The 20,880-nt window shown below is 42.6% G+C and overlaps 1 protein-coding gene across 1 annotated transcript; it reads right to left on the reverse strand.

The window, feature by feature from the left end:
- Window positions 1–325: 325 nt before the first annotated feature.
- ARL6IP5 (ADP ribosylation factor like GTPase 6 interacting protein 5) lies at window positions 326–19,102 on the reverse strand. Its single transcript, XM_058726225.1, has 3 exons — window positions 18,822–19,102; window positions 4,064–4,281; window positions 326–1,955 (listed from the first exon to the last, which is right to left on the reverse strand). Exons 1-3 carry the CDS (start codon window positions 18,995–18,997, stop codon window positions 1,783–1,785), a joined length of 567 nt encoding a protein of 188 aa, XP_058582208.1. The 5' UTR covers window positions 18,998–19,102; the 3' UTR covers window positions 326–1,782.
- Window positions 19,103–20,880: the final 1,778 nt, after the last annotated feature.

The following is a 20,880-nucleotide window of genomic DNA, read 5'->3' on the forward strand; positions in this document are numbered from 1 at the left end:
TGTACATACTCACCCCTCCTCTGTGATGACATGGGATGAGAAATATTCTACATGATGAGATGAAGTGAGGGAATGTTGTAGGTGCTCTGATGTGTAGTGTTTAGCTACTGTGGACCTCCTGACGATGTGTCACAAGGAGAATCATCTGCTTCTGGACTGAGGCTGACAGCAGGTAACTGACGTGTGGTGGGGGGACCTAGTGTATTTGAAACACGAACAGAGCGGGTCGTGCAGTATAGTACATCCTCGTTGTTTAAAGGGTTGTCACCGAGTCTCCCAGATATTTAGCACAGATGTGCATTAATAAACGTCTCTCACACACAGAAAATCTCTGATAAATTTTATTCTCCATATTTGGGTAAGGGTACAAACTCTAGACCGTGGCTGTGAAGTCACGGTGGTAACGCTGTGCTAGAGATGATGGCTGCAGGTTGGCTGAGGAATAAAAACGCAAGATGGGAATGGCATATGCAGTTGCTTCTTATCTTAGGATGTACAGAGAGTCTCTCCGGTAAGTACCACTCCAGTTGTCTTCATAATTCAGTGTTAGGGAAACCCAAGTGTTTTCTACTCATCTATGAAATCACCCAATTGGCAAGCAAAACATTTTTGTATAACCTATTTCTAAATACATGAGAAATAAAAGGAAGAAAGTAAAAGGGTATATAAACTCATGCTGTCGTAATTCTAACGCCTATCTGTAAAAACATGTGGTCGTAACAATTGCTATCTAAAATTTTCATGATTTGCAGAAGCCGCTGATCACTCCCACGTTCATGTCTTTTTGCTTGGTCATCTAAAGATGCTTTTCAGATTTCAAAAGATTAGCCATTATTGTTCTCTTTGTGCCCCTAAGGAATTAATAAAATGCACATTGATTTCCTTCCTTCTCAATGTTCCAGTTAAAAGCTAAACAGTGAAAAAAATACAAGAAACATTATCTTGGACACCTTCTTGCCATAACAACAAGAAATATGCAATATAAACAGAACTCAAGTTTTATTTTTTTGTTGTTGCTTTTTTTAACAAGACTGTCAAGAATAATACAGGTTCCATAGCTCTAACCTCCTTAAAGAAGATGACATTTAATTTGCAACAAATACCTGCTAGTGAAAAGGCATTACTAGCATTTTAAAAATTTGTAAAAACTTGACAAAATATCTCCTAAACAGCAATCTTTCTATTTGTAAACAAAATAAAAACAACTGGTTTATCCAGTTTTCACTGCACGTCAAACGGGTGGTAAAGTGATACAGATCATCTTTGATTTTAAAAGAAGAATAATAAAAGCTAAACTAAATTAGACTCCACATATTACAGTCCCAGGGAATATTTTTGGAGGAGAATGATGCGGGTGGGGTGGGGGGGGGGGGGAGGAGGGTGGTGCTTAAAACAGGCTAACACATGACATCTATTTTAACAGTCTTTTTTCATTTACTCATATTGCCTTGATACTTTACAATTATTTTTTTTCCTACAAGTTAACTGTACTGTTGCTGTACAATCCATAATTCTTTTTATTTTCTCTAAAGAAGTAAGTGTGATCCATTTCCTATCAGTTGTATAAACACACTTGAAACTTCAGGCATAATAGGAGGGTAGATTCTTTCAGTTTCTGAGGGCTTCCCTCTGTCACATCAGAGATGTTAACAGCTTGGCCTATACATGCATGCTGCCAGAGATACTTGGGTGGTACAGGCACCTCCTATTTCAAGAACACAAATGGAAACTAGGTCTGCATAAGGACAAACCACACCTGGATGTCCATGGCAGCCCTTATATTTATTCCTTCACTTTGCTGATATAGTCAGCGAATTTGGAGACATTTTCTTCCTGCTGTTCTAGGGCATCTAGGACAATGCCCATTGGTGTCCTCTTCAGGCCTATTCCCTCCATTTTATTCTCCAGTTTGTTCTTGAGGTTCCGAAGTCTCAATGATGCGTGGATGAACATCACTACAGAAAAGAGAAACATGGTTAGCACGGAAGCAACGGCTCTTTGCCCATTGCAGCCTTAGGCTCCCCATCTTCACACTTTGGGTCAACTGCCACGGTTAGCTGTAGTCCAGTCTGGTTCTCCAATTTACCCAAGTCCTCACATGGATCCTTGGACTTGATATAAAGCTGTTTAAGTCATATATTAAGTGTTCTTTGTGTGTGAAGGAAAACACAGCAGGCAGGACTGTCATCTGCCAACCACACCTTCTCTTTTTCACGTCCATATTGTTACCTTTTTAGCTGCCACTTAAATGGCTTGAAATTCAAAGTGAATCAGTGTGATTCCAACTTACATAAAAACCTTACACAAAGTTTTCAAGAAAGGAATTCATGCTCAATTCAGGGATTATCAGGGATGATCAGGTGAAGTCCTCCTTGGAGGCACCTCCTGAGGCATTTTTCCAAAGTGATGGATATAGATGTATAGATAAAAACTAAAGGTTTTACACATGTCAGGTACCCTAAAGTTTCCCAAATTTGCTTGATCATTTAGAATTACTCATGTTGTTTATTGAGAAACATTCCCTGGTCCCTCTTCTGGACCTCCTGAACCAGAACCTTAGAGGGATGGGCCTGGGATCTGTATTTTAAATAGGCATCCCACGTGATCTACCAGGAGTGATTTTTCATACTGCTGTGTACATATAAATTGCCTGCAGAGCTGTCACATAGGCAAATCCTAGGTCTCCACCACCCAAAATTCAGACCAGTAAGACTGAGGTAGGTTTCCACAATGTAAAATGCTAATATTCACTCTGGATGAATCTCATATAGGTGATCTTGGACCATCATTTTAAGAAACACTGGTGTGCATTTTATCTGGAGGCTCCCAATCTAGACTGGCCATTGGAAACATTTGAGGAGCTTCCTAAAAATACAGGTTTTGGGGAGGAGCACTGTAAACTCACAGACTCAAGATCTCTAAGGGATATGGCTGGGAAATTTGTGCTTTTTACAAGTGTCCTACATGATTCTCAAAATCATCAAGGTCTGGGAGTCACTAATCTTGTCTAACTTCCTTATTTTATAGATGAGTGAACTACAGCCCATATAGGATACCTGGTCCAAAGCACACGGCTGGTTTCCAGCATGTCTAGGAACAAATATCTGGACCCTTGATCTCTACCTATGCTACATTTCATTACACTGGCCTGTCTCAGGCCCTGATGTAGAAAGGCACTGAAGTTAACAAGCTGTGTGTCAAAGCAGAATCTTTGCAATACTGAGCCTCTAGTATATAGGGTAAATGTGAGGAGTATTTTTAAAAGTCTTGACTTTGCTGATTGAAATATTTTTTCCAATAAGGTGTGGGATCCATCTATAAATATTCTGGGCTTAATCTCACATATCCCCAAACAAGCAACTGATTTTATTTAATGGAAAAAATACACATGTGAAATGCTATTAATAAGTTAAAAGACTGTTCTTGTCACTTAATATAATCGAATTTTAAGTAGATTTCTGCTGATGAGACTGGAACTATATCTGTTTTCTATTTCAGGTTTCGAGTGTTTGGGATCTCAGCAAACAATGCATGTAAAATTTAGAAAATATCTAGTTCTCTTCACCAGAACTGGAGTACTTGGTAACTATATTCTGGGCCAATTATTCTTACAGACTTAGGAAATTTGGACACTAAACACGATATACTAACTAGAGAGTAACTAGTTTACTTCCCAATGAAATACATTCATTCTTGCATCAGTATGAATGCATCAGTATGAATGCATCAGTATGAATGGCACTTAAAGATTGAGAACAGACTTGAATATCAGACCAATCTGGAGGCCAGTGGAGGCTGTACAACTTTCTTGCTGTGCGACTTGGGATTTGTACTTCTTTTGTTTATTGTTGTAGCCCCAGAAGAGTGTCTGGCACAGAGCAGGCACCCAGTAGACATAAATCTATGGACTTACTGCACCATTAGCCTTGATCTGCTGTTTCAGAAACTTGGGGTAATTTTGCAGACATGTCAACATGTGGAAGAAACAGGGTAGGATATTCCCAATGAACAATTGCTCTTACATTTTTTTGTTTAAGGCACAAGAAGACTGAGGTTCACTTACGCAACAAAGGAAAAGTGATGCCAAACACAAAGACCATGACTCCCCCGAACATGGATATGAGGAAGTAGCTGGCCAACATGACCACCATGACAAATGCTGTGGGGTACTGCTTCTTCATCCGGCGGAGGATGTCTTTGTTGTGTGCTGCCCACACAAACCCCGTGAACACCAGCACCACTACAATGCCTCCAAGGATCATGTTGAAGGGGCTCAGGAACCTGGAATGCGAAAAAATGAGGGAGCCTGGGTCAGCAGTAGTGGGAGCAGGAAGGGAAGATCAGAAAGGTAAGGAAGAGCAAATCAGGTGTTGAGTACTTACTCGGCATTCTATCTAAACTGGCTCATTTAATCCTCATAACCCGATGAGGCAGATGCTATTAATTTATTTCTCAAATGAAGAAAGTGAGGCACAGAGGTGAGAAAACGGTGGAGCCAAGATTCACACTTGGGTAGTTTGACTCCCACCAAAGCGGTCAGTCCGTCTCATTAGAGGTCCACAATTTTCAAAGACTCCCCCCACCGCCGGCCCCAAATCCATACATGGCTTTTATTGCATCTGTAAAATATCACAGATAAGTCCGAGGACACTGTATGTCCCTGCAGCGTGATGTTGACATTTTCTGAAATGTCAACAGTCCTATGGCCGAGAGTGGTCCTCATTCTTATAGTAATGGTAGCGAAGAGCTAAAAGGCCTCTTAAAATTTAAAAGAGACCGCCTCTTTTTTTTTTTTTTTTTTAATGTTTATTTATTTTTGAGACAGAGAGAGACAGAGCATGAACGGGGGAGGGGCAGAGAGAGAGGGAGACACAGAATCGGAAGCAGGCTCCACACTCTGAGCCATCAGCCCAGAGCCCGACGCGGGGCTCGAACTCACGGACCGCGAGATCGTGACCTGAGCTGAAGTCGGAGGCTTAACTGACTGAAACACCCAGGCGCCCCGAGACGGCCTCTTTTGAAGGGGCTGTTTCACTTTCATTATCTCCTGGGCTCTGGTGCACATCCAGTACAGTGCTCACATATTTTCTGAGCTCTGCAGGCTTATTCAAATCTTCATAGGAGTTGCCACAACAGATGCAAGTCATGTGATGGCCTCCGTGGGCCAGATCCAGCCTACTGTCACCTATGTGTTTGCATTGGATGGTGTTTACAGAACTTTTATTTGAATTGCGCTGTTCAGAAAGTCCATAAAACTTGGGATTTCTAACTTCTCCTATAAACAAGAAAATTTAACAACAGTAGGCCCACTTTTCCACATGTCAGCCACTGGCTGGAGCACCTTCTCTTTCAGATAGAACAAATGCTCTCCAATTAGCTCTTGTCCTCCCACCATCTCCTGCATCTCTGACACAGAGGCCCCCATTGAGCTGCCATTGATCGTTGTTTTTCTAACAGCTGCCCTGCATTCTCTCTTACATAACCTGCCTGGCCCATGGAGGCATTTGAGTATATGACTCTTGGCAAAGAGAATCCATTATAATTCTTTTAAAGGGCTGAGAGTATCATTAGGGGATGGGTTATCAATGGAGATTTCCAAGCACAGAGCCTCTGGCTTCATTGTTACAGGAGTCAAAGGTTACATTACTGTTGATAATAAAGAAGAAAACTTAGATCCAGTATTTCATAAGAGAATGACTGGGTGTTACAGCCCCCACTCTTAACCAAACCCACAGTGAATACAGAACCCTGAATGTGACATTTGTGATCAGCAAGTCCCATGAGCTACTAACTTCTTACCCTCACAATAGGCTTGATGCGTATTTTACTTGGGAAGGACAATGAGGGTCAGTGTGTTTTCATCATGCTCTGAATATCAACATGACAGATTTGGAAATGAGGGACAGAAGCAAACGGGGCAATGGAAAGTGAAGCCAAGAGCTTACTTTCACTGAAATAAAACAGACGAAGGATTCATACTCAGAGCAGGATTCATATTCAGGACAACTAAGATTCTTCTCTTTTTTTTTAATCCCTTTAAATTGTAGCTCTGATTCTACCTTCTGAAACATAAAAGCTATCTGAAATAGTTTCAGATAAAAGTATCACATGCCTTAATGGGTGAAATTGGGGGTATAATCAATGTGAAAGTGCTTTGGAAAAGTTAAGAAGGTCTATTAAAATGCATGCTATTAAACAATGGTAAGAGTAGCATAGGAGTACATAATTTAAAGTTAAATCCCATAATAGTAAGTTGCTTATTTCATTCAAAACTCTTGCAAATACTTATCCTCCTACAGGCCATAAATCTCTTCCTCAGAATAGAGTCTACAGAAATAAACAAAAATGCCAAGATTGAGTTGTACCAATATTCACATGAGTGGCATATGATTAAAAAGTTTTAGAAATAACGTGTATGGCCAACAATTGCCTAGAGGTGGTATATACAGCTATTTTAAATACTTAATAATAAAAGAAGACACTAATAATATATTGAGTGGGCAAAAGCAACTGTAATTCTGTTAGGTGGAGATAGATATATACATGTGATAGATATATATACATATATAGATATATACATGCGATAGATATATATACATATATGTGTGTATATATATATGTATATATATGTATGTATGTATATACATATAGTATAGCTCAGAAGTAGAAAGCTTCACAATTAGTATATTATTTTGTAATTAGAAATAAAATGAATATGAAACAAAGGAAAATATAAAAATATAAAAGCAACTGCTCCCTGATCCCAACCCAGGCTTGGCACAGGCTTGCTACAACAGCCTATCTTTACTTCCGTCATCTCTCCAATAACATGAATGCAATTTCAATTCATACTTCATAGCGAAGCTGTTCCTTCTCCGACCCAAACCTTGGTTCCCTACTCATTCTGCAGATCTTCTTCTGGCCAGGGTTCACCACCCCACTCCTCCAGGCTTTTCCAGTACCCAGAACATGAACTATTCTGTCTGTCTTTCACCACTTCTTTATCATCTGGGGGCCACAAGTCACTCTGTACTTTTCTCTCTTTTAAAATTTTATCTGGGTTATGCCCTATCCACTGATTTAAGCCCAGAATCTGGGAAAGACAATTATAGGCCTGGAGAAAGGAAGAATTAGGACAAAAATAAAATCTTTTTCAGCAGGCGGTGAGGAAATGGAGTGGAGAGGCCCAGGAACTGTCACCGATTAATAAATCTCATTCCTAGCTCTCAAGAGATTCCAGAAGAAATTATCCTGAAAGACTACATTGGTTATACAGGGGTAGTAGCATCATGGGTAGCTTACCCCCATTTGTTTATTAGTTTCACCCAAATATTTTTCAGCTGTAAAGAAAAGCAAAGATCTACATTAACTCAAAAAACTACAGTGGAGGGTTCAAGTTAAAGGAAACACTTTGCATAAAGTGCAAATAAAAGATGGATGGTTGGATGGTTGGTAGCAAAGTAGCAAAGGTATTCTACTCAGTTCTTTACAGAACAGCTATTAAAATGATTCATGAGGTGAAGCATAAAATCAAGAGTATGCCAAGCTTTGTCTATTTTTCTCTGTTGAAGTAAAATAGGCATCTATGCTGAATGTCTAAATAAAACCCAGGACAAAGAACAACAAAAAATCCAGGCCTGACTCAAGCAATTCCAAATCTGCTTGTCACCTGTTCCTGTTCTTCATAGTCAAGGGAAAAGAACAGAGCACAGAGCCCTATAGAACTGGTTTTAGCTTACAACACGCCCAGCCACACAGTCTATAATTAGAAAGTAACCAAGTTTCCAAGCTGGAAAAAAAATGAACAAAGTTACTCGGAGCAGAAACGATTTCCCCCCTTCTTCTGAAGTGCCATTCCATTCTAACAAAGAGTAAAATTTGTACCGCTCCAATGCCTTGGCGCCTCCCTGCACTTGGAGGAAAATAAAACACCTACACCACCTTCTAGAGTTTAATTTCATTTTCCAATGAGTGCAGGAACTGGGGAGCCAGTTCTTGTCTGAGATGAGCAAAGCTTTTAGTCAACAGCGGGGATCTTAGTCACAGCGACCCACAAGAAAGCCCAAGAACCTTTAGGAAAAAAAACTTCCATAAATATGCTACCCCAGCTTTCATGGGCACAACTGCCACTGGGCTCTGATGGTGGAGTTTCACTTACAGGTAATCCCTGAAGGAGGAAGGGAGGGAGGAAGGAAGGCAGAGCTGTAGAAGGGAGGGAGAAGGACAGAGAGGAGTGGAGAGGACAAAGGGAGAGGACAAATGTAACTTTCTGTCCTTGGTGGAAATGGGACCTAGTTTAACAAGTCAAAAGCATTCAGTATGTTTTCCTCTTATGGGATAAAAATATATACCTATATGCATACACATCCTATTCCATAAGTAAGTCAGTAAATAAATAAATAAATAAATGTAATGGTTAAAAATTCTAGTGGAAACATCCACAGTTGTAAAGAGGTTTACAATCCCATCACAGAATCCTGTAGCAGCGCGTTCAAAAATAAATCAGTTCAGTCCCGTTGCACAGATGAATAAACCAAGGCCCAGAGAAGCGAAGAAACCTATTTCTAGGGGTCTAGGGGAGAGAAAAGGGTGCCAGCTGATGTAAGTGTGACAGCAATTCATACTATAACCCGTTGTGCATTGTTGAGCAGCTTCAGGAACCTCCCCCACGCCTTCTCAGTATTCTTCCAGTTGGGATCAGCAATGAAGCATCGTTCTGGGAAATCCCGTGGCATTCTCACTTCTCTCTGAAAGAAGGTTGCTGTAAGCAGATGTGGACACATGTCCTCAATGTACCAACATGAATCAGGTAGCTATAGCTATGGTTTTAGCACAAGTCCCTGAAGGGGGAAGAAAAATCTTGGCTGGTCACAGAACTTCAGAGCTAGGACACATCTTGAAAAATGCATCTCATTCTACATATAAATTTTTTTTTTTTTCAACGTTTTTAATTTATTTTTGGGACAGAGAGAGACAGAGCATGAACGGGGGAGGGGCAGAGAGAGAGGGAGACACAGAATCAGAAACAGGCTCCAGGCTCCGAGCCATCAGCCCAGAGCCTGACGCGGGGCTCAAACTCACAGACCGCGAGATCGTGACCTGGCTGAAGTCGGACGCTTAACCGACTGCGCCACCCAGGCGCCCCTCATTCTACATATAAACAAGCTAACGAACGGACAGGTTAGTAAGTACGTCCTCAAACCCATCAACTATAGAGTTGGCGATAAAAGTTTACCAAAACAGAGGTTCTCAGATCAAGTCAAGGGCACACCTGGTGGTGACTCCTGTCACACTACAATGCCAACAAGAGTCAAAAAGGCAGTGAAACACTTTCCGGGCAGGGGAAGAAGCTTCGCATCGAGTTCCAATTTTCTAACCCAAAAAGCTATTTTTGTAGTTTGGTTCCTGAGGAAACCTGACTCACCAAGAAAGGGAGGGAACAATTTACTCACAGTGGCTCTCTCTAAATTGGTGATGTTTTGCTGTGGTCCTGAAACAGCCAGAGGAGTCACTGCAAATATGAATCCACCCATCCATTCTCTTGCTTCTCCTTGCTCTTAGAATAAAAACACAATTCGTTACACAGTCTCCAAGGCCCCACAGGGTCTGGCTCCTGCCTGCCTGTACCTCCAGGGCTGCTACACACAGTTGTGTAGTTTGAACCCAGCACACGGAGGCAGAGGCCCAGCTGAGGTAAGGGGGGGGGGGGGGGGCGCCAGTCCAGGCCACAGTTCACTCACTACACAATCTAGCTTAGACTGCATCTGCCAAGAGTAAGGGGTGTTTTTAATAATGAGTATGAGGGGACCAAGGGCTGGTAGCCTGGCCTGTGCTCTCCTCATACACGGCCTCCTGATTCCACACCCCGTCCTCTGGGGTTTCTAGAACTCGCCCTGGGTCTGGCCCCCACAGGCCTGCACACAAGCCATTCTTTGCCTGAGTCACTCCTACTTCCTTCAACTCCCAGCCTAATGCATCTCACTGACCACATGATAGCACCATAGGCCTCACTTTCATTGCCCTGATCACAGAGGTGGTTTTACATTTACCTGACTGCGTGTTGGATGAATGTCTGTCTCGCACTAGAGATGAAGCTCTCTAAGGGCCGGGACTGTAACATTGTCTCCCTGGCACCTGGTACAGGGCCTGGCATACAGTAGGTATTCAATACGTGTTTGTTGAAAGAAAGAAGAAAGGTAAGTAAGGATCTAGCATACTTTCATGTTATTTAAAAGAAGCCCAGGAACTTTCCGTGGCCACGAGTGAAGCGATGGGAGATTTGTCTTGGACGAATCACTCTTACTCTCATTGTACACTAAATATTACTGGAGAAATAGTCCCTGTCTTTGTACCTTCACAGAGTTGTGATGAAACAAACAGAGGAAAAAGAAAAACAGGAAACTTTATGTGAATGCCCGTGCAGATGGGAGTTCTAATGATCATGACATGTTCGGATGGGGTGACAGGGCCCTTTGGCTGGCCGGTAGGAGGAACTTGGTAAGTCTTGCCACGAGTACGGCTGGGGGCCAGGAGGGAGAGTGGGGTGGCGCAGAGGGAGACTTGTACTCCTGCACACCTGTCTATATAGGCCCCTCTTGCTCTGTGACTCCTCTGATAACCCCGAGGGTCTCCCATGGTTGCTTTAGCTTCCCTATCTGGCTTCCATCTTGGCAGGAAATATTTCTGACTATAAAGTATAAATGGAAAGGTACGAATCAGTTTCGAGTCAACACGATCAGTGTCGCCTAGGCCTAATAATCACCAGGCAAAGGAGCCTTCAGGGCACTGAAAGTGGGATGGGAGCCTGTCTCTTTTGTCACAGAAAGGGCATAGTAACCTAACATTGAGATTTTCTTAACCAATTGAAGTAGGAAGACCCATAGTATTTATTGCATTCTTGCTGTGTATGTATAGCTATTACATCCTGGGTACTTGGCAACATGAAACTAAACATTCACATCCAAATGATCCATCGTCTTTGCAGCAGTTGGCATGTCAAAAGTATTCACAATAAGGGGCGCCTGGGTGGCGCAGTCGGTTAAGCGTCCAACTTCAGCCAGGTCACGATCTCGCGGTCCGTGAGTTCCAGCCCCGCATCAGGCTCTGGGCTGATGGCTCGGAGCCTGGAGCCTGTTTCCGATTCTGTGTCTCCCTCTCTCTCTGCCCCTCCCCCGTTCATGCTGTCTCTCTCTGTCCCAAAAATAAATAAAAAACGTTGAAAAAAAATTAAAAAAAAAAAGTATTCACAATAAGACATATCTTATGAACCTCCATGTTTTCTTTTGTGTTTATGAAGCTAATGGCTTATTTTATTTTTAATAAATAATAAATTGGGCCTGGTTTAGAAGCCATACATCTCATACTTCCCTCAGTGATGCAGCTTCAAATAACAGCGTACAAGGCTCTGATTAGATGGCCACTAATCCCTTTTAAACGTTGCATCACGGCAAATTTCTAACATATACAACGATAAAGAGAATAGTATAATGGGCTCTCGTGTATACTAATCATTGCTTTCAGCAATTAGGAACCTATGGTTACCCTCACAACAAATAATGCTTTTAAGCTGCAGTAGAAAGATATTTGTTTACAAACTGTTCTTTCTGAATCCTTTTAGTAAAGTAAATTAAATCGCCTTCACATGGCAGGTTCTTACAGCGCTGGCTGAGGAGGCTGGGGTTGGGCAAATGCAAATGAGCCTGGTGACACATAATCTTCCATCTTACAAGTAGGCTCCTGTCCACCTCCCACCAACACCCAATTTCTGCCTTCCCTTCTGTTTCTCTGAGGGACGAGCCACACTCACGGCACACTGAAGCAGATAAGTAGAAGCAGGAACCAAAGCCTCAGTTTCCCACTCCGGATGGACTTTCTGCCATCTCGGTGTCCCCATTAGTGAAGGCTCCATCTAAGAGCAGGGTGAGAAATCCTATTTTATGGTAAACACTTGCAGAACAGAGAGGCAGCCTGCAGCTTTTGTCCAAGATCACAGGCTTGAAAGTGTTCTCTGAAGTAAGAGAACAAGCCCAACGCAACAGACAGAGGAGGATCTTATGGGTATGTATTCTGAAGCTGAGTGATAAAGGAGAGAATTCATTTGCCCAAAAGAAAAACAATAAGAAATTCCCAATAGTGCTGCACAAATTTGGTATTAAGTGGATAGGTCAAGTTCATCTTTTAGAACTCAATTTCTTATACAGAGGTCTTGGCCCCTACTAAGTAGATTGAGAGCTTTTGCCTTCTACAAAAGGGGCCAGGAATCCCAAATATGCTCATTTGCACACTTATCCAGAATCACTGTAAATCCTAAAGTAGGAAAGGAGACGGAAACAACCAACCCCCGACTGATGGTGGTGGGAGTGTTTTTTTTAAAAAGTGTGTGGGGAGAAGCCAAGAACAAGGTTGCATAAATGGTGTCCAAGGATTTAATGAAAGACAACCCTTATTAGATGAAGAATTTTGAGATTAAAATTTTATTGGGTGTTGACAGACCTCGTAAAGTTCTGTACTCATAAGAAGCACATCACCCGTCAGGGAAAGACATGCCAACATTGCATGTGCATACCTCAAGTGTAGATAAAGAGGTATGGGAGAGCAGGAGAAGATGAATTCTGGGAGGATTAGGAAGGCAGGGTGGAGTTGTATTCCTGCTCATATCCTCAGGGCCTAGACACTGTATGACACGGAGTAGGTGCTCAGTAAATACTCGTTGAACTGAGTAAAATACATGTCAGCTGCAGGTGAGGAAGAGAAAATTATAATTACCCTTTCCTCTGTCTACATACTCAATGCCTTTCCCATTTTTAATACCTGAGTTTTGAAATTTGGCATCATAATGTACAGGAGAAATGAGATAAGTCGGGTTGAAAAGAATCTGTTTGGGGCACCTCGGTGGCTCAGGAGGTTAAGCTTCTGACTTCAGCTCAGGTCATGATCTCGCAGTTTGTGAGTTCGAGCCCCGGGTCGGGCTCTGTGCTGACAGCCTGGAGCCTGCTTCGGATTCTGTGTCTCCCTATCTCTCTCTGTCCCTCTCCCACTCATGCTCTCTCAAAAATAAACATTAAAAAAAAAAGAAAAAAAAAAAGGAAAGAATATGTTTGTGTAGGTATTTCTGCACACTTGCTATGCTTGTATAAATATTAATTATTATGTGTGTAGTTTCATCTTGCAGCCTCTAGATACTATGCATGATGAAGGTAGGGATCACAGATTCTTATTCTGCACTGTATCTCCTAGCACAGTGCCTGAGAAGTCAGTAAATGCTTCATACTCTGTGGAGTGAATGGATAAAACAACAAAAATAAGAGTAATATTGTAGCATTGGTGTTGAAGCTGATTAATCTCAAAAACCTTTCCACTAGGTTTTGGCATAAAAGCACTGCAATTGATTTCATCTACAAATGTTTTAATACATTCCAACTCAGAGCATCCCAGGGCTCTCTTACCCTGATCTTCCTTTACCATCTAGAAACTTGGGGTTTTCATCCTTGCAGCATTGAAAGGTATAATCCATCTGACCATTTTTTAATACCAAAGGCTGTAGCCAGAAGGCTTAGAACGTATTATAGGACCACACTCATTCCGAAGAGATTAAAGCAATGCTCTTTTCAAACAGAAGTACCAGCCTTCCAGAAATCCCTTGCCATTTCAAACAACGGGTAGCATAAAGTGGCAGCTGCAGGTTTCACCCTCTGGTAACACCTCCACAGGCCACATGGTGGAGAGGTGCTTCAAGAAAATACAGGCTCATTTGTTCAGCGGCTACACGGTGCTGTCTTAAAGGGGAGGCCTGAACGTACACAAATGAAAATAAATGAGCCTGTTGGCTACAGATGCACTGGAGTCATTTATATGTTTGAATATTCTGTGTGTGGTTGGCGCTTCTGATGCCATGCCAGGAAATAAGAGTCCCGATGGCAGGGGGAATTTGTGAGAATAAGACGGGCCAATAATTACAAATGTATGAGAGTTGGCTGTTCAGATGAATTAGGTTAAATAGGAGATGCAGAATATTTGCAGGATGATTTAACAAAAAAAGTACTTCATATCAATAAAAGAAGCTACTATTTAATAGCAGTTTTTGGTTCTAAGTAGCCACACGAACTCCAGCCTTTACATTGGTGAAATTGGGGGTTCGATGGGATCAGTACTTCTCAATTTCCACTTGGGGATGTATATCAGAAACTACTTGGGGAGTTAAGATCCTGGACCATTCCAAAAATGATATATGTAGAATTTCTGAAGTTAACACCTGCACATATGGGTACATTTATTTAAATTTGCTCAATGTTTCTTTTGAACCAGACCAGACCAGTGCTTCTTAAATTTTAATGTGCCTATGAATCATCTGGGAGTCTTGTCAAAAAGCTGGCTCTGATTCAGTAGGTCCCAGCAGCTGGGAAGAGGCCTGAAATTCTGCATTTCCAAACTCCCAGGGTGAGAGATGCTGCTGTTCCATGGCCCGGAACAGATTTAGATTTCTCCAGCTCCACTCTTTTGGCATTCTATTAAGCACAAAGCAATTTCCATCCACAATCAGACTGTATCCCATACTGAGCATTTAAACTTCAAGTGTAGTTAGGTGTTGCCTTTGCGTTTCACTTTGAAAATAGAGGCAGAGACTTGTATTGCTGTGTGTGAGGTAAGAAGAGTATCTAGGGGTTCCTGGCTGGCTCTGTCAGTGGAGCACTTGACTCTTGATCTTGGGATTGTGAGTTTGAGCCCCATCTTGAGCATAGAGATTACTTTAAAAAAGAATACTTAGTGCCAAGATGTATCGTGTCAAGGATGGAGACGGTAAGTTAGGTCCTCTTCAATCTTGATTTTAAAAATGCAAAGCCACTTTCAGCAAAACACACATTTCCCAGCTTGTTATTTATGCTATTCCTTTTAACCTCTTCTGAAGTGATGCCTGAATCTCAAAAGGAAACTGAAGTCTTCAAGGAAAGCAACCCAAGTGTTTACAAGAAGCACAAGTTGCAATTATGGCAAAACCACTGAAGTGTATTCATCCTCTAATACTTCTAAGAGAATACACAAGTTGTTAGAATTTCAAGTATACCTGTAACCTAGAATTTAATATAATAACAGCAGCTAATGTTGAATTGTTATCACTTGCTAGGTCTTAATGTACTTTATATTAACTAAAGTCATACAATTCCTATTTTATAGGAATTCCAGAGCAAGTGAACTTTTGAGCAGAAAACTAAAAAAGCAACTGCCAGAATTCTGTCAAAAAATAAAAAGTCTGAGTCGGTGGAATCAGTACAGTCTTCCAGGCAGATTAATAAAAGAATGATAGCACAACAAATTTAATAAATCAAGGATAATCATCAAAGCCGTGTAAGTTTCAAATCTGCTCCATTCTTAGGTTTGAAAAGTCAGAAGCTGGGAGCTAAAACCAAACTGTTTTGCTAAGTAAATGCCAAAAACTCTGTTTTTGTAACTTGTCATAAACCAACTTATTTAGTGAAGGTGATCACTAAATTATCATGATTTTCCTGGCCACAGAAACTTGAGCAGGTGTAGTTCAAGGCCAAGGTTACCACCCCTGTGATTTCAACCAGGGGTGATTTTGACCCCCAGGGGACACCTGCAGTGTCTGGAGGCATTTGTGACTGTCACAGCTGAGAGCCTGGTTGCTAGTGTCATTCAGAAGGTAGACAGCAGGGATGTTGCTAACTGTCCTACAATACACAGGACAGCTCTCTACAACACAGAATTATATGATCCAAATTGTCACAGTGCTGATGTTGAGAAAACTTGCGGGAGAGTATTTCACCGAAATTCGACAAGGGCAATAGGAATTAGTGAAGAGCTTGACTTCTCATCTTTTCTAAATTGAATGTTTTACATGACAGTAATCCTGACCAACGGGTAGCAAGTGCTGTCAGCAACGACCCAGTTGGAATCACTTTAGGAGCATCTCCTTGCTATGTACTAACGTGCTGCTGTGTGCTTCAAAATAATTTGTTCCATTAGGTAGGTTAAAAGCTGCCCCCGTGATTACGTTGAGGCCTTTTGTTCATTTATTTACATTTCCATTCACCAACTAAGCATCTGCTATATAGTAGGCCTCAGGAATACAGCGAATAAAAATAATGATAACCACAACAAGAAAAAGAAGAAATAATCACACACTAAACCTACGGTCTCTGACCTCAAGGAATTTATAGTCAAGAGTAGAGACAAGGAAACAGACAACTTAAAAGCCTGTGAGGTAACTACCAGGAAAGATAACAATGCCCTGGAGGCCCCTCCTTACTCTTAGGGGACAGAACACCCTTTGAACACGGTTCCTTATCCAGTAAACACCCAGGTGACATTTTCACACACACTGTACCAAGATGTCATAGGAAACTATCAGATGCCTGTAGAGGATCCAGATAAACAGCTTCTAATACTGCTCTGACCCACCCATCTACTGACATCATCAAGAGAGGAGAGTTCTCTTTAGAATGAGAAATGTTCCAAAATCAACTAAGCTCTCTGACCCTGAAGATACTTGGTTTCTTCCAGGTTTAAGAGATTATAATTCTAAACCTCATGACTCATAAGAAGATGGCATAGTAGTTAAGAGCACAAGACTGGGTCTGTGACTTTAAGCAAGTCATTTATACTCTTTGAGCCTCAGCAACAATAATAACAATGATGATAATATCATGTCATCTCACCTCACTGGGTTGTACAAAATAATACAGGTAAATTACTGAACAAAGTACCTGGTACACGGAGACCTCGATAAATGATTGCTTTTGTTGTTATTAGATTATAAAGAAAGAAAAAAGTCATTTGTGGAAAAATTACCGAATGTGTGTTTGTGGACACAGAAAACAGTCAAGGATCATATACCAAATTTTTACTGCAGTATGGAGGAAATCTCCTATTTTACAGGCATGTAATTTTCAAAACAATTTACTTCTGGCCTGTATCTTTTGTATGGCTTTAAAAATAAGGTCAATAAAAAATAAAGATGGCTCTTTTTCACTTTTATCTTCAAAAATGTCACTGCCAACCAACATATCCTATTTGAAAAGGAGAATAGGAAGGCCAACACTCCAAACTGCCTGAATTAGTAGGCTAAGGCACCATAATGAGGGAGCTATATTTAGCCAGGGGGCTGGACCCTGACCTTCACAGTGAAAAATGGATTCCATCAAAGCCTGTGTCTGGTCTGGGCAGTACACCTCTCTGAAAAGCAACAGTTTTCTTTGAACATTTGATGAGTCTGGGTCAAACTTTGCCCGATTAACAAAGTTTGGGGGCTACCTCAAAAAAGCCTCACCTCTAGATCACCAGACAAAATGTCTGGATTGCTTCTTTCCCAAGAGGGAGCAAAGAAAAAGAAAGCAAACCAACGGATACAATCCTATATACTATTTGGTTTTTGTTTTAAAGACATTTTTTAGCATTCTGGCAAAGGAGCCTCAAGCATAAGGTTAGGGGAAGGTTCTGGAGGCAGCTGCCTCAGGCCTCTTGGCAGCCACCCTCCCTCAAAGAGGGCTCAGAACCTGTGCCCTCCACACACTAAGCCATTCTCAGAGTTGGTGATTCCTCAAGCAACACAGAATGAGGGCCTGTGTCACTGTCTACCAAATCCCACCAATGAGCGTTCTCTTCCGCATGGGGGCAACTACTCTGAACCACATCTGGAAATTGCGAACTCTCTCTCTCCTCTGTGCTGGGTACTTGGTCCTACGGCTGGCTTCTCAACAACTGCCACCTGTCCATCGGCTAGAATTCATGTCTGATTGATCTTGTTGTGTTCCGAGCCTGGCACAGAGAAGTGACTCAATAAGCCAAAGACCAGCAAAGCAACTCAAGAAACCACCCTCTTTGGCCTTTCCCACCCCCTCCAAGTTTGGCTCTCTCCTCTTTCTCCCAGGCCAGCTTGCACTTCCCCTCTGTAATGGCAAGCGTGTTCCTTTATAAAGTCTGAGGCTGCCTCTTTCTTTAAAGGGGCGTAGAATCAGTCAGATCTAGAATATCACCATCCTCCAAAAGTAAGAGAAGGATTTCTTAAGGGGTAAACTACAAGAAAATGTGGTTTCTAGTAAAGCAGGTGCGTCTGCTGGAAGCGGTGGAATCCTATGTAACACAGAACACTTTCAGATCAGGCACTGAAAAGGCCTTGAATACACCGACACCAGGAAGTGAAAGCAGCAAGAGTGACCACACCTGACAGCTCCTGGATGAAAAAGCAAGAGAACCCCATTCCTGGGGTCAGCGCAGCCGTCACCCCACACCGGGAGATGCGTCACCAGGGAACACCCACCCTCTTGCTCCCAAGCTCACATTCCTTGTACAGTGTGGCGGGGACTACGCAGAGAGATCGACAAAACACGTCCCTTCTTTGGTACCTTTTTTACACTAACACCCCAGAATGCAGAATCCGGATCCACACCCCGACGCCCAAGTCTCCCAGGGCGGCGCCCATTCCCTCCAGCCCCAGGATAGGGTTTCACCACCTCCCTCTTTCTTCTTATTTTTACAAGACAGGGGCACTGCGAACATCTCCTTCAGCAAGTGCCTAATCAGGGTACAGAGAGGAAAAAAAAAAAAAAAGTCATTTTTCTTGTCCGAAGCTGGCAAAATGTCCTCACCCCTAGGAATCCCCCCACTTCTGGGCCCGAGGCGCGGGATGGAAAAGGGGACCACAAGACGGCTGCGGCCTCGCCCTGACAAGTTTCCACTGGCTTGACCGCTTGCACTTGCCAGGGCGGAGGCTGGGTGTGGAGAGCTTTTCCACATCCAGGGATCTTGTGCACCGGAGCCCCACAGTACCGCCCTCGATCGGTGTCCCGGAGAGGGACCCCACTTACCCCACAACGGAAATCATCATGGCAGCCACCACCAGGTAGTTGGTCTGATAATAGAGCAGGTTGCTCACCACGCGGTTGTTCCATTTGGAAATGTCCCTGAAGTCCGGCCGGGCAAAGCGGTCAGAGCCAGGGAAGAAATCGTCCCAGGCACGGAGCGGAGCGAAATTCACGTCCATGTCTGGTCTCTCAGCTTCTTGTTCTTCCCCCTCTGGAATCTGGCGGCGGCGGCGGCGGCAACCGATCAGCTGAGCTGGGTTGGAGTTGACAGCCGCTCTGGCTCAGTCGGCTCTGAGGTTGGTGAGCAGCGGAACGAAAGAAATTGGGAGCGGGCGGGCGTTTTTCCTCTTCTTTACTTCTTGATTGGCTCTAAGAGGTTGGTGGTTAAAGGAAAAGTGGGGTCTCGCGGCAGAGCCAGGGGCAGAGTGCAAAATAGAGATGAAATGATAGAAAGAAACCAGCGGAAGTCCCCAGGCTGAAGCGAGATGGCAATGACTTCCCTACCAGTCCGAATACACACAGCCTCCTTTAAAATATCCCTTTTGAGTCTTTAACCTAAGAATGTTCTAGACTTTAAGGAAATTTTTTGCAGCTGTTCAGATGCCAGTCTAAGAGAAATGGAATGGAAGGCAACTATAGTGTTACTGAAGATGAGCTGTTTTTGAAAACTAACTAGTTACTAACCTCTGCACATCTGAATGCAATTCTCATGCTTTCTGTTTCACCATGAGTCACTGAGTGAAATCAGATTGGCAAAATGGGAAAGAAGGACGTGTAGAATGGAAAGGCTAGCTTGTTTTTTCACTTCTCTCTCTCTCTCTCTCTTCTGCAACTCTGTCTTTTCTGGACAAAATTATTGAACTACTGTGCTATTCTGATACTGCAGTCACTCGAGTCACATCAGCCTTGAGCTGGGAGGTCATTCACATTTGAAAGCAAACAATGGTCTGCAGTGACCAATAGTGTACAGTAATCGCTTGCAATTAGATATTACTGCTATTGTTATTAATAATAGCACAGTCCATGATTCATATGTATGGTATTAATAGTGCTTTAACCTGATTTATTCTCAGTGCTTTATTATGAACATCCTCTGATTTTTCTCTATCTTGCAGTTTTATTGGTGTGGCTGTATCTGAGTAGGCTTGATAGGGCACTAAAAGTTTGAAAACTTCAGTAGGATGCCAACAGATAAATTTTAAGTCCTTTCAAGGCACTATAAAAACACTGTGGGGGATTTTTAAAAAGGTAAGAAGAATTCAGCCTTGCCCTGCCTTCAGGGATCTTGCAATGCAGTGGAAACTAACTTAAATATATTACAGTAAGAGGAGTGCACCGTAGAGATGTGCCAGACCTTGGTGATCAGTTACAGGAAGTAGGAGGGTGTGGAGGAATTCCCTGGGGCTTAAGAATTTCAAGAGGCAGCACTGTGGGCTAGCTGAAAAAATGATCTTGGTCGTGACCAGCATACCAGCCCCATTAGGACCCTGCACCTGTTGGAGAGATCAGTGAGCATTTGGAGCTGTGACCAAGACCCTTCCAACTGCTCAGGACTGCATGATCATAAGCTGTCACATGTCTTTTAGTAATAGTATGATTCCTCATTGATCATAGGCAATTGATATGCAGTAAACGTTTGTTCAGCATCTATTTATTTATTTGTTTAGGGGCACCTGGCTGACTCGGTTGGTGGAGTGTGTGACTCTTAATCTCAGGGTCTTTAGTTCAACCCCCTCCCCCGCCCCCTCGACATTGGGCATGGAGCTTACTTTATTTTTTTTTAAATTTTTTAAGGTTTATTTATTTTTGAGAGAGAGAGAAAGAGACACAGTGCGAGTGGGGGAGGGGCAGAGAACGAGGGAGGCACAGAATCCGAAGCAGGCTCCAGGCTCTAAGCTGTCAGCACAGAGCCCGACGACAGACGACGCGGGGCTCAAACTCACGAACCGAACCGTGAGACCATGACCTGAGCCGAAGTCGGACTCTTAACCGACTGAGCCACCCCGGCGCCCCAAGCATGGAGCTTACTTTAAAAAAAGAATGAATTTGTTTGTTTAAACCT

This window comes from Neofelis nebulosa, chromosome 4, assembly GCF_028018385.1.
Source record: "Neofelis nebulosa isolate mNeoNeb1 chromosome 4, mNeoNeb1.pri, whole genome shotgun sequence".
NCBI classification, from domain to species: domain Eukaryota; kingdom Metazoa; phylum Chordata; class Mammalia; order Carnivora; family Felidae; genus Neofelis; species Neofelis nebulosa.